The 14,636-nt window shown below is 39.8% G+C and overlaps 1 protein-coding gene across 23 annotated transcripts in view; it reads left to right on the forward strand.

The window, feature by feature from the left end:
• The window catches only part of CREM (cAMP responsive element modulator), a 514,873-nt gene extending 500,472 nt beyond the window's left edge, over positions 1–14,401 (forward strand). For 18 of the 23 annotated variants that reach the window (XM_066386683.1, XM_066386681.1, XM_066386689.1 and 15 more), the window contains 2 exons: positions 4,485–4,641; positions 10,914–11,371. In XM_066386683.1, coding sequence (XP_066242780.1) covers positions 4,485–4,641; positions 10,914–11,058 — 302 coding nt within the window. In that variant the 3' untranslated portion in view covers positions 11,059–11,371. Of the gene's footprint in view, positions 1–4,484; positions 4,642–10,913 lie in introns of all 23 variants that reach the window. The other 5 variants (XM_066386684.1, XM_066386692.1, XM_066386687.1 and 2 more) reach the window with 1 other exon arrangement.
• The last annotated feature ends 235 nt before the right edge of the window (positions 14,402–14,636 follow it).

The raw sequence follows: 14,636 nt of genomic DNA on the forward strand, positions 1-14,636 counted from the left end.
AATACTGCTTATTTGAAACATTCCAAATGACACTGGGCTTGGGCAAAGCCCCAGGATGCTCAAAATGTACTCATAATACACAAGTCAACTCCCAGCCACCCATTATGTGACAAGTACTGTGCTGGAGTCTAGGCAAGATAAAATTCCAAGGTAAAAGTGATACCTTGGCTTGTCTAAATTGTGTGCTGCCTTAGAATAAAGTCAAATTAATGTGCCTTTTTAATTATCTTTCTTCCACCATGAGTTTAAATTCCCCACTGATGACCCATTTACTTTTGGAAATAATTTATACAGTGAATTTTAGAATAAAAATAATTTCAGCACTTTCAGTAGTTAGATGGAACAGGAAGTGACTTTGATTAGTGTGCAGGGATAAGAACCTACCATCAGAGTGTGGAATGGTTCTTGGGGAACTTTGAAACTGGGTATCTCATCTGTTTAAATCACCATAGAATTCATAAGACTGGAAGTAGAAGCTATCTTTTGGTTTAAAACTGTTTTATAACTGGTTTCAATAACAAAAATTTTTGTCATTTGGATTACCTTAAAACAAGAACTTCTCTCTGGCCCATATACTAGGTAATAAGATAAAATTAGAATATATAGAATTTATCTATTGATATTTATTCAGTGACCATTGTAAGTGTGCCATCATCAGAAATTGATATTAATTTCTGCTAATTTATACTAATTCATATTTCTGGCTTGAACCAATGAGCTACAATCAGATTTTTGTTGAAGGAGATATAATAAAATTAATATATAATATGTCTGAAAAATCATAATAAAACCCAGTTTGCGCCCTGGCCAGTTGGCTCAGCGGTAGAGCGTCGGCCTGGCGTTCAGGAGTCCCGGGTTCGATTCCCGGCCAGGGCACACAGGAGAAGCGCCCATCTGCTTCTCCATCCCTCCCCCTCTCCTTCCTCTCTGTCTCTCTCTTCCCTTCCCGCAGCTGAGGCTCCATTGGAGCAAAGATGGCCCGGGCTCTGGGGATGGCTCTGTGGCCTCTGCCTCAGGCGCTAGAATGGCTCTGGATGAGACAGAGCAGCGCCCCCTGGTGGGCATGCCAGGTGGATCCCGGTAGGGCACATGCGGGAGTCTGTCTGACTGCCTCCCCGTTTCCAGCTTTGGAAAAATGAAAAAAAACAAACAAACCCCAGTTTGCTAGCTAACAATTGAAAACTAATACATCCAAATATATCATCCTTCCCAACTAACCATTTTAGGGTACTTTTTTCTAAGCTGTTGCTCAAAATGTTTAAGAATGCTTCTTTTGGGATTGCCATTATCCTTCACGGCACACCATTTGGTCTGTAGGAGATGGCTTCAGCTTTTGGAAACAGGCAAAAATTTAAAACCATTTCTGGTTCTAAGACCAATGAATAAACTTCCTTTTTCATCTGTGAAGTATTCCTGCCTTCTCTTCTTTATTTTTTAAAAAATGGACACTCTTTAACTTTTGTGTGTTGTGTAAACATCCCGCTCTTTCAGTACAGAATAAAGCAGGTGTATACAAAACTAGAGAGAGATAAAGTAATGAGCCTTCTATACCTGTGTATTAGATTTATTGCACTTACTCGTGAGTGATTTAGCAAGATCCATCCTAGACCAGGGTCGGCCTCCATGCTGCCTGCATATTTCAGCATGATGACAGTAAAGTTCTCTTTTGTCATTGCTATTGTTCCAATTTTGGAAAGCCCATGTAGCCTCCAGCTGTTCCTTTGTTTCATCCTTTATGATCCCATAACCTTCTTCCCTGATGTGGGCAAAGAGAACAGAGGAGAGAACTCTTATTTTTATGCTCCAGTCAATCTCTGCTACAATATGACTTAAATATGTTTTTAAATCTTGAGCAAGGTAACAATTTATAACTGACTTTAAAATTCTCTTCTGAAGTATTTCAAAACTATAAAATTTTCTATGATGTATATAGTATTTTAAATTGTCACAAAAACAAATTTAGGATTTTACCCAAACTGGTGATTATTATTATATTTATCACAGTTATTGTTTCTTAAATTACATATAGAAGCAGTACAACCTTATAAATGGCATCTTTTTAAATTTTATGAAGACCTCTAAGCAATCTCCCCCAAAGCCATATTTTATTGTTTTATTCTTTCATCTAATTCTTAAGTCCAGAGTGAATAAAAACCTGGCATTTATCCCAAAAGAAACAAATTTTATTAACCTTTTGAACTACTTTGCTATTTTTAGTGATAATCTGTTTACCTAAAAAAAGGTTTTGTCTTCCTTTTGAGTAAGAATTTAGTTCCTACTCAATGGGTATATAATACATTTTGATAAAATATGAAAATAACATGTTTCATATTTTAATAGGCATTTGGTTCAGACCAACTTTTGTAGGATTTAATAACCTTTTAAAACCATTTTCTTACATTGAGTTCTGAGAGAAAATGTACTTTGCCATCTCATCAGAATGTCACATGAATCTGGACTGTGTGTTCTCAGAGTTGAAATGGTGGTAGGGACATATTTCTCATTTCCATCCATCTGACTTAAGACACTGTTCATTGCAGTAGGCACACACATTTTGAATATAAATTGAGACAGCCTGACCTGTGGTGGTGCAGTGGATAAAGCATCAACCTGGAAACACTGAGGTTGCCGGTTCAAAACCCTGGGCTTGCCTGGTCAAGGCACATATGGGAGTTGATGCTTCCTGCTCCTCCCCCTTCTCTCTCTCTCTATCTTCTCTATAATGAATAAATAAAATCTTAAAAAAAAAAAAAAAAAGAATATAAATTGAGACACTTTGAGGACTTTGGTATTCAACCTGAATACTAAATAAATACTAGCCCTGCCCAGATAGCTCGATTGGTTAGAGCAATGGTCCCAACCTTTTTTGGGCCACTGACCGGTTTAATGTCAGAAAATATTTTCACGGACCGGCCTTTAGGGTGGGATGGATAAATGTATCACGTGACCAAGACAAGCATCAAGAGTGAGTCTCAGACGGATGGAACAGAAGGAATCTGGTCATTTTTTAAAAATAAAACATCGTTCAGACTTAAATATAAATAAAACGGAAATGATGTAAGTTATTTATTCTTTCTCTGCGGATCGGTACCAAATGGCCCACGGACCGGTACCGATACCGGGGGTTGGGGACCACTGGGTTAAAGCATTGTCTCAAAGCAGAAAGGTTGCTGGTTAGATTCTCAGTCAGGGCACATGCAGGAACAGATCAATGTTCCTGTCTTTCTCTCTTATCTCTCTCTTTTCCTCTCTAACTAAAATCAATAAGTAAAAAAAAATTTTTAACTTTCAAAAAAAATCAATAAATAAAAAATTTTAAAATAAAATACTAACTCTGTTGTTTAACTATCATTATACTGTAATTAGAAAATATTTTTTAAAAATGAATACTCAGGCCTTACCTGGAACGCTGAGGTTGCCGTTTTGAAACCCTGAGCTTGCCTGGTCAAGACACATATGGGAGTTGATGCTTCCTGCTCCTCCCCTCTTTTCTCTCTCTCTCTCTCTCTCTCTCTCTCTCTCTCTCTCTCCTCTATTAAAAATGAATAAATAAAATCTAAAAAGAAATGAATACCTAGGAATATATTATTAACCTAAAAAACCTAAGGCCGACAAAAGTTATTGTTCTCCAGAGAAACCAGTTTTAAGTAGAGCTTTGCTGTTTTGCTTTTAAATGAAAATATAGTGAGCTAGTATTTTCCTTCCAGTACTTCAATCATCTTCTGGTAACAAGACTTGCACTTAAAGGCATTAGGTATGGGTATATGGTATAGGAAAACCTTAACTGGACAGAAATGTTCTGCTTAATTAAAATTTCCACAGTGGTGTGCTAGGGCCAGCTTTCACTGATTTGCTAGAGCTGACTGTTAAATTTTCAGGATTTTTGTAAGCTGGTTGTTAAAATAACTATTAATCATTTAAATATATATTTAACAAGTTATTTTAAACATATTAATACTAAAAACTTATTATTTATAACTTTTTATCCATGGCCTTGCAGTTACTTACATCTACTTTATCTGTATGTGGGTGTCTTCCCAACGCCACATTAAGTGAAGTCCCATTGGTAGCTTGAAATTGGCCATGATGAAAGCACTTAAATCATGGGAATCGACAGGCTACAGATCAGGGCTTTCTCCCCAGAGGGCTAGTTGTAAACATTTATCAGCACACCACTGATTTTAGGTTCAAAAAACCCTCAGATGAACAGTCGTTCTAGTTTTAGCCTTCGATTTTTAAAAAACCTATCTGAAATGCATTAGAGCATTTTTCTACCTTAAATATGTAGAGCGTGCTAAATACCATTGTTCAAGCGCTGAAGATCTTTGATGCCTATGATTCATATAATGATCAGGATAATCATCTCAAACATTAGTAATATCACCTCTTGTAAAAAGAAGTGTTATTTCCAGATTAATTTTATAGAAAATATAAAGTTGTAAATTTCTTGTAAATTGTTTGTAAAATGTAACATTTCATTGCAGCTGCCACTGGTGACATGCCAACTTACCAGATCCGAGCTCCTACTACTGCTCTGCCACAGGGAGTAGTGATGGCTGCCTCCCCAGGGAGCTTACATAGCCCCCAGCAGCTTGCAGAAGAAGCCACACGCAAACGAGAGCTGAGGCTAATGAAAAACAGGTAAGATAAGTTCGCTAGAAATCAGCAACCAGTTATACGACATATATCTATTACTGTGGGGCTTTAAAAAAAGTTGCTGTTCCTAAGCTGATTCCCCCAAGTTCAGTGTAAAGTGACATTTTATGTGGGTTTGTGCTCTGTGTATGATGACTTGGTCTGCTGGTCAGACTTCTGACCAGGAAACTGTTTTACCAGCAAGAGGTACGTACGTCCCTGTGTGTTGGTAAGGTAATGTAAAAGATACATTAATTTTTTTAATGATGATAGGAGAACTTTATTACAAATTTATTTCATACTCGGTATTTACTTTGTGAGGTTATGTGATAAGTATAATTTTTAGCTTCTTTATGAACAAAATAAATTTAAGTGTGAGTTAAGAATTTTCTAAGTTTTTTGCATGTTGTTTCCTTTTATCTACAGTGTGTCTGTAAAGTCATGGTGCACTTTTGACCGGTCACAGGAAGCAACAAAAGATGATAGAAATGTAAAATCTGCACCAAATAAAAGGAAAACTCTCCAAGTTGCATACCTATTCAGTACAGTTCGATGTGGGCTCACGCACAGATTTTTTAGGGCTCCTTGGGTAGCTATCCCGTATAGCCTCTACAGACTCGTCACTGACCGATGGCCTACCAGAACGGGGTTTCTCCACCAAACTGCTGGTTTCCTTCAACTGCTTATCTCACCGAGTAATGTTATTCCTATGTGGTGGTGCTTCATTATAAACACGCTGATATTCACATTGCACTTTGGTCACGGATTCAAATTTAGCAAGCCACAGAACACACTGAACTTTCCTCTGTACCATCCACATCTCAACTGGCATGGCCGTGGGCTGCTCCGCTATATACATGGTGTTATGTCATCATCTGCGCATGCGCACATGCTGCCACATCATCCTACAGAAACTGGGAGAGTTTTCCTTTTATTTGGTGCAGATTTCACATTTCTGTCGTCTTTTGTTGCTTTCCTGTAACCAGTCAAAAGTGCACCATGACTTTACAGACACACTGTATTTTGTAACTTTGTTTTTTCTCAATTGTAGTAAAATATATTTTCTGATAAATTCTAGTCAAGTGAAAATACAAATACAAAACAACAAAAAGGATTAATATTACCCATAGCCCCACCACATAGAGATACCCACTAATACTATAGAATATACATTTCCATCTTGCTCTCTCATTTTCTCACTTATTCTTGCACCCTATCTATGTAATTTTATTTTTTAAAGTACAAATGCTATTTTCCAAAATGCTTTTTTAAATGGAATTTGCATATTTTTTTGGTTTAGTTTTTATTATGGAAAATGGTACAAATTGATCTCATTTTCAAAATGAACAGAATAAAAATAGTTTGTTTTCCCAGTAGTCTTATCATCTTGTTCTAAGTTTTTTATTGTTTATTCTTTTTTCTTTTTTAGCAAAAGAGGCAGACAGAGAAAGACAGGAAGGGAGAGAGATGAGAAGCATCAGCTCATAGTTGCAGCACCTTAGTTGTTCATTGACTGCTTTCTTGTATGTGCCTTGACTGGGGGGCTTCAGCCAAGCCAGTGACCCCTTGCTCAAGCCAGCAACCTTGGTCTCAAGGCAGTGACGTTTGGGCTCAAGCCAGTGACCTTTGGGCTCAAGCTAGCAACCATGGAGTCATTTCTGTAATTCCACGCTTAAGCCAGTGACCTCGGGGCCTTGATCTGGGTCCTCAGTGTCCCGGGTCAGTGCTCTGTCCACTACACCACCGCCTGGTCAGGCCTTATTCCTAAGTTTTAAGTAATGTCCTTATTGTAAGAAAACAGAACATTTCAGATGAAATGATGTGTTTGCCTATGGTCAGGACCACATTGTAGTAGTTAATTTTTTTTGTTCCTAACCTCTGAGATCCAGAAATAACTACTGAGCTTGTCACTGTCCTTTTTAACTGAGGGTGAAGCAGTAGCAGCTACATTCAGTTTACTAACAGGCTTTTAAATGTCACAATTTGATTTATTATAATACTTATGTCTGCTATAGCTCCTAAGCTTTCTAGTTATCACAAATCACTGCTGGAGTTTTATACCCTGTGGACCTTGACAGAGTACCAGAATAGGATCATTAGGTACACTCATCTTTACCAGTGGTTGTTCCAGGTTTGGCATCATCTTGATTCACATTTTGCATTGTCAGCATTTTGCTCAGAAATTCTGAAGGGGCTGAATGGGCAGGGGCTCACACAGAGTCATAGTTGTTTTTGTGGAGATCTTGTTATTGAAGGCCCCCAACTTTGATCAGATGGAAGAATATGGATATTTTAAAACTGTACTTTCAGAGATCTCAGGATCTATTAATATAAATGCCTCTCTGGTCATAGAAGAAACATTGTGAAGGTCAGTTTATTATTTTATTTATTTACATATGTATTTGTGAAGTTCAGTTTAGAATATGAAATGAGTACCTGGCCAGGTAGAGCATCATCTCTGTACGCCAAGGTTGCAGGTTCAGCCCCTGGTCAGGGCACATACAAGAATCAACCAGTGGCCCTGGCTGGTGTCTCAGTGGATAGAGCATCAGCCTGGCTTATACATGTCCTAGGTTCGATTTCTGGTCAGGGCATACAGGAGAAGCAACCATCTGCTCCCCCACTTCTCTCCCAGTTTTCATCCCACAGCCAGTGGCTCGATAGATTTCACCATGGCCTTGGGTGCTGAGGATAGCTCTGTTTGGGCACATCATCCTCAGTTGCTAAAAATAGCTCAGTACTCAAGCATCAGCCCCAGATGGGGTTGCCAGGTGGATCCTGGTTGAGGCCCATGTGAGAGTCTGCCTCACTATCTCCAAAAAAAAAAAAAGAATCAACCAATGGTGTATAAATTATTGAAACAACAAATTGATGTTTTCTCTAAAATCAATCAAAAAAAGAACATAAAGTGTGATGATAACACAAAATTGTTCATCTATAGCTTATTTTCCCAAAGAAAACAAAAAGGAAAAACTAGGAAGGTAGCCTTCTTATCTCCCTTTTGTCATTTTATACTTTTATTTTAAGGTTAAAAAATTTTGTCAGAACTACAGAAATGAAATAGATAAAATATTAGGCAGTGGGTTCCTATAAAAGGTGTCCCATGGCTACTTACATATACATATAACTCTACCTGAGGGAAAAAATCAAAATTTGGGGTTTTAAAAAATAGTTAAGTCTGACCAGGTGGTTCAGTGGATAGAGCATCCACTGAAGACCTAGGTTCAGAACCCCAGGCACAGGGTCATCAGGCTTGAGCGTAGGCTCGCCAGCTTGAGCAGGGGATCATATTCATGACCCCATTGTCGCTGGCTTGAGCCCAATATAGCTGGCTTGAACAAGAGGTCACTGGCTCAGCTGGAGCCCCCTAGTGAGGGCACATATGAGAAAGGAATCAATGAACATTTAAAGTGCCACAACTATGAGTTGATGCTTCTCATCTCTCTCCCTTCCTGTCTCTCTCTCTCACTAAAAAAAAAAAAAAAAAAAAAAAGTTAATAACTATTAGATAGCATTTGTGTTTGGACTCAAAATAACCAGTGGAAATGGAGGCTTAACCTTGTAGTTGGTATTTTGATCTTACATTGCTGCTCCAGAGGTACATGCAGCCAGAACAAAGGCTGAATGGTGTCATCAAGGATCCAGGCTTCTCCTCCCTGCTTTGTCATCTTCAGTGTGTGACGTTGGCTCCTGTGGTCACAACATGGCTGCCACACCTCCAGGCATTACATCATAGAGTCAGAAGAAGAGAGAAGAAGCCAAGCTAAAAATGGGGACAGATTGAATTTGACCCTTCTAAATAGTTTTCCTGGAAGAGCCTACCAGCAACTTTCACCCACACTTCACTGACTAGAAATAGCTAATATAGCCCCTAGCTGCCAAGGGTTCTGAAAAGGGTCTAGTTCAGCTTTCCAAATCTCAGTTTCACAGGAAAACAAGATGCTAAATGGCTGTTAGGTTGCTCACTATCTGTTGAGTAAGTACCTTTTGCAAGTTTTAAGTGCTCTGTTTCTACTCTTCCCATACTGTCATTTAACTTGCACATGAGAGAGAACAGGGCTGGTTATTATCCTTGCCTTACAAACAAGGAGCTTGAGGTTCAGAGAGTTTACATAATACGCGGGTTACTATCAAGCAAAAGCTGGCTATGCATCAAGGAGTCACTATTCCAGACCCTTCCACTGCACTAACCCCAGCGTCACCCCAGAAAGACCTCAGTATAGCCCTCAGGTGTAACTTCACAGAAAAAATGTGGATTTTACTTATTTTGCATTATTTTTCTCTTTTATTGTTTGCTAGCATTTATAACAGATATTTAAATATATGTCCACCAATCTAGCACAGTTTTTATTTCCTTACAACCAGTTAGTTTTCTCTGTTTGACATGTATTTTCTCTCCATGCTGTGGGTATGTCCAGACAAACACAGGGCCCAGAGACTTAGCTAACTGCTATATTAATAGAAGAAACAGGTGTTTTCCATAGCTGAGAAGCACTTAGGAATGTGCCGTCTGCTACTCCGACTGTGACTGTTTAAATCCTTGTCTTGGAACATTTGACTGGTCACACCTGCATGCACACAGGTGAAATACACATTAGGGGTTTTACAGCTTGGAATACAAAATTTTAAATATCGAACAGCTCACAACACTGCTACTAGTTAAAATTTCATTTAATGGTTACTGTTTTGTAAAATGACTGTCTTCCTTCCAGGTCTAGAATTTAATATAATGATGTAATCGTGAAAACATTGGTATTTATTCAATGTATTTTAGCTCCTTAGTGGAAGAGTTGAATTGTGTTCCCCAACTTGTAAATGTATAAGCGTGCTTGGATTTATCTTAACTTTTCCCTGTGCCTCATTTAGATTAAGTTAATCTGTGTTAATCAGATTCAGTTCACTTTGTGCATTTGTTACGATTTGTTAACCAGCCGAGTAGGCTGAGGACTTTGTGGTTCACAGGGTTAGTGCACTGCTCTATGTTAGGAAATAGGGTTGGCTTTTCCTGATGCCCATGGGGTTTCAAGATCTCTTTTCTGCTGACTCTAGCTTTGCACAGAGAACACAGGTAGCCAATTGTTGGTGAGAATTAATTATCCTAAAAATAAAACAGAATGGCCAACTCTGTTGTACACTCCAAGTTCAGAATTGCAACAGTGGTAATTGGCATTAGAATAACTGGTATTTAGACAGTCAACACAACTTTTATTAAAATATACTTGAATTGTCTTTCAGTGTAGGATTTTTTGATGTGAAGGCTACCCCAAAGGCAGTTATTCTGAATTGAAAACTCCAACATAAAACTGTCATCAAGAGGCATTCTATAGAGGAATTAAATTATATAGTTGCCATTCCCTCCCACCCTGAAAAAAAGGAGAGAAAAAAATGTTGGCTGTATTCTTCCTTTTTTTGGTGGGATTATACATGAAAATGACTGTAATTCATCTATTTATTTGTGTCTGTTGCTTTTGCTGCTGGTCTGTTCTTTCCTTTGGGCCTGCCTACAGTGCTTTAGAACTCAGCGTGCTGGACGATGGATTGGGACAAGAGAGTGGCCTTGAAGGATACTTTTAAGCTATTCTGTAGCTGCCTTTCTATGATTTTAACTGTGGTGTTCTCACATTCCTGGATGTAAATTGTCTGAGTTACTGAGTGTTATGTACTCTCCCTTCTTTCTTTCTTTAATTTTCTGAAGCAGAATTCATTTCATTTTCGTTTATGAAAATGTGTGTGATTTATGACTCATTTGATGTTATTTTTACCCATGCTATTTCCAAGCCAATCAACTATCTCTTGGAGTTGAGACTGATTTGTTTCATTGAGATTCAGTCTTAAAGAATTAAAATCTACAATAGTGACATTTTGAGGATTAGTTTTTGCAGTCATTTTTAATCAAATAAAGCTAACTCACTGTGATGAAAAATGTGGCTTTTGGTGGACAAAAATAATAGAATCGAGAAGCTCTATACTTGTCTTTGTGGAAATTCCACCTGGGGATGTGCTTCAGTTAGGTGACTGACAACTGTGGTCACAGTGGTCATGGAGTGTGTGCCCTGAGAAAACACCATTTTCGATGAATGCTGTACAAATGGATTGTGTTTGCAAGTTGTTCCTGTTGTCTTAGAGCCATTTTACAAAAAGACATATGCTTGGGGACATTTGCTTTGTGGCTTTGTGCAGACCTTACCTAGGACTGCTTGGTTTTTGAGTCAGGGGACATAGTTCACTGAACCCCTCTGGGTTGTGTTCCTGAGTCATTTGCCTTGTGTTGGTTCCAGGGAAGCTGCCCGGGAGTGTCGCAGGAAGAAGAAAGAATATGTCAAATGTCTTGAGAACCGTGTGGCTGTGCTTGAAAACCAAAACAAGACTCTGATTGAGGAGCTCAAGGCCCTTAAAGACCTTTATTGCCATAAAACAGAGTAACTGGCTTTGACTTGGACATTGTTTACTGTGAACTCTAATCATGGCAGGAGATGCAGCAGTTCTACTCATTGCCATGTGGACATATGGAAGGGACGTTTGTGATCCTTAAGAATCCGGTTTGGCTTAGTGTATGAAGTTGAATTGGGAATGTTGGTCCAGGATTTGGAATGCAGCCATGATCACAATCCCCAGCTTGCTTCTGTCTGCTGTCAGCAGCATGCACAAATTGTCTTGTTGCCTTTCTGCTTCTCCTTTTTTCAGGGAGGCTGCTAAAGAATGTCGGCGGCGAAAGAAAGAATATGTCAAGTGTCTGGAGAGCCGCGTCGCGGTGCTGGAAGTTCAGAACAAGAAGCTTATAGAGGAACTGGAAACCTTGAAAGACATTTGTTCTCCCAAAACAGATTAGTAGAAATACTTACCTATGAACTGATTATGACCTGTACGGTTGCTTTGGAAGGCAATATAATATGTAGCCAGCAAGAATTATGGCTTTTTCCTTTGTATCATTCATCATACTCTATCTCTAACATTCCTAAAATGCTTCATTGTATGTATTTGACTTTTAGTGTAACTTTAATTTTTTAAGAGAGACAAACTAAAGTGTATTTAACAAATTCTTAAAATGCAATATTTGTAAGACTTGTTCCAAACACATATTTGCAGTTCCCAATCTCTGTGTCCTGAATAGTGTCTTATGCAATAAAATTTTCTGCAGGTCTTTTAAAAATCATTTTAGGAAAGAATGATCAAAGACAATGCATCCAGCAGGGCAATACAAGTAAACTACAAGCAATACCTTAGGAAGGAATCTAAGGCCTCTGTGAATATAATAGCCTACAAATGAATTTATGGCATTTGCAGATTTTTATACTAGTTGCTTTGTAAAGAAAATATTGTATTACTGTCTTTGAATGCCATAGTTGGAGAGCATTTTTAATAGAACTATGTTGGTTACACTTGTGTTTGGTGGTCATTTCCTACAGTTTGTATTCGATTGTGTAATAGAAAAGATCTTGCAGAAGCCCTAGTGTTGGTTTGGGATTACCTAATGAAAGTTACAACATGTTAATATTGGGAATGAGTTCAGAGTTAGCACTGGATCTGCACACGTTGGAGAGGACGTTGAGCTGACTTCCACGTGGGTGGGATTTCTGCAAAGGCTCTCTCTGCCCTCCCATCAGAAGGGTGGCCCAGAGCTTTCACACAGAAGAGCAGCTATTGGAGGTTCAGCTTGTGCACAGGGGCAAGTCTTATGGCATATGGCCTGGAAATCTGATGATGGCTCTATGTTTTGAGCTTTAGGTAACAACTGTGGGAGTTTTAAAGTAAAACAACCCAAGATTTTATTTTTTTATTTCAAAACCGCTTGAAATCTACATTAGATCTAAGTATTTTTATGTGAGCACTTTGAGGTGAAGCTCATCACATTGAGAGAGCATTATTGTTACTGGTGTGCACAGTTCATTCTGTGTTTATAGTAAAAAGCTTCAAGGAGTAAGCCTACAGTCCTAATCATCAATACTGTGTCTTCTTCTACTCATTCGTGGGCCTTTGCTGAGGGCCTACTCTGTGCTAGACTCTGCTATACTGTCTACTCTATCTTCTGATATGCTGAGGTTGCCGCCACCACTCCTGGTCTCAGTAGTAGAACTGGGCAGTGCATATGGGGTCATACAGCAGCAGGAAGTCACTTAGACAGCATCTAACTGCTCTCCCCCTGTGTCCTAATTCTGTCACTTTACTTGTAACTTTCAAAGGTGGGGCATGCCATTTTAGGCTTTATTTAGAAATACTTATTCTTCTTTCAGAGTCTGAATTCTGACTTTCTTTTTTCTCAGTTTTTGTCTCCTGCAGAGAAAGAAGTAAGGTGAGGAAGGAAACCCCATTTCAAATGAAGGGAAATAGTGTGTTGTACTTACGCAGTCAGTTACTCAGCAGACATGCACCCAGCAAACCAATGTGGAAAGTGAGAGCAGTGAGGGGACATGTCGTCATCAGAGACAGTGTTGGGTGGGGGGTCCGGAGCAGGCACTATTCCAGGAGCTTGGATGTAGGAGATGGGGAGGTCAAGTTCGCCCTCACTCAAGAATAGCTCTGTGGGAAGGAGTGTGCGTGTGCATGCATGTGTGGGTGCACTGCCCCTGTGAACAGGTGGCTGTTGCAGGGGAAGAGGATGCATCTGATTACTTGGGGGCAGAAATAGCAGGTATCCCCTTTGCTCCCCAAGTCTTTAAAAATAAGACTCTTATCACCTCACCAATTAAGTACAGAGGTGGAAAGTCTTGGGGTTGCTTAATGTGGTGACTTAATGGCATTCTGCTCCCTGTTCAGGCCGGGTCCCCTGGTCCTAAGGTTGCCATAACAGTTGCAGGAACCACAAGGAGACAGGTGGCAACTCCTCTGTCCTGTTGTAAAATCTAGGACAGCTTGCACAGACGGCCTTCAGCAGCACATCCCCTCTGGGTCTCAGTAGCTAGACTCTCATCATAACCAGTCACTGGCAAGAATGGCATTGAAAGCACTGGGTTACTGCCTGACCTGGTGGTGGTATAGTAAATAGAGTGTCAACCTGGGACACTGAGGACCTGGGTTTGAAACCCCAAGGTCTCTGGCTTGAGCAAGGGGTCACTGGCTCTACTGGAGCCCCCTGGTCAAGGCACATATGAGAAAGAAATCAACTAAGGAGCCACAATGAAGAATTGATGCTTTTCATCTCTCTCTCTTTTTTATCTGTCCCTTTCTGTCTCTTTCTTTGTCTCTGTCTCTGTCTCTATCGCTAAAAAAAAAAAAAGTACTAGTAAAGATTCACCTTCTGGGCTGGGACAGTTCCATGCTGCAGTGAAGCATGACCATCAGTACTGAATAAAACGGGTTCTGGAGATGCATAGGCAACTGACTGGTGGCCATCCAGAGTGGCGAGATGGCGTGGGAGGGTGGGGACAGCTCATGAGACCTGGGCTGCAGCTGAGCTTTCACAAGTGCCCTGGAACTGAATTCTTGCTCATTCAGTTTGTCCCTGACACCAAAGCTCTTGCTACTAAAAGAGTATGATTCTGTAACTTTCTGTTCAGCCTCCAATAGGTACTGCTTAGACTCGCTGACCATAGCGAGCCGTTGTTTGGAAGTTACATGAATGTCATTCATCTTCTACCAACAGAGTTGTGTAGAATCCAGAGCTGCATATGTATGTGTATGTGTGTGGGGGGGATGATCCTAAAAGTTTCAGAATCAGGACTTTTGGATGTATAAATTACTGATCCTGGACCATGGGATTGCAGTAACTAACAGTTCATGATGCCATAGCATTCAAAATGGGAAAATAAAGGAAATTAACTTCTCTGTATTTAATGTGTTTGAGCACCGTGCCTGCCTGGCTGAGGTATGTCGCATCAATCAGTGAGCACATGTCAGCCTTCCTCAAACACTTCTGTGTCCAGCACATGCTGTCTCCTGTGTTCCTGAAGTGCACCTTCACAGTGCAGCGAGGACTTGTGGAACCAGCACAGTGTTCATCTATATTACAGTCAAGAGTACTGAAGCCACCCAGACACGTCTGAGACCAGCAGGGCTGTGGCCAG

The sequence above is a fragment of the Saccopteryx leptura genome, chromosome 5, assembly GCF_036850995.1.
Source record: "Saccopteryx leptura isolate mSacLep1 chromosome 5, mSacLep1_pri_phased_curated, whole genome shotgun sequence".
In the NCBI taxonomy this organism is placed as follows: domain Eukaryota; kingdom Metazoa; phylum Chordata; class Mammalia; order Chiroptera; family Emballonuridae; genus Saccopteryx; species Saccopteryx leptura.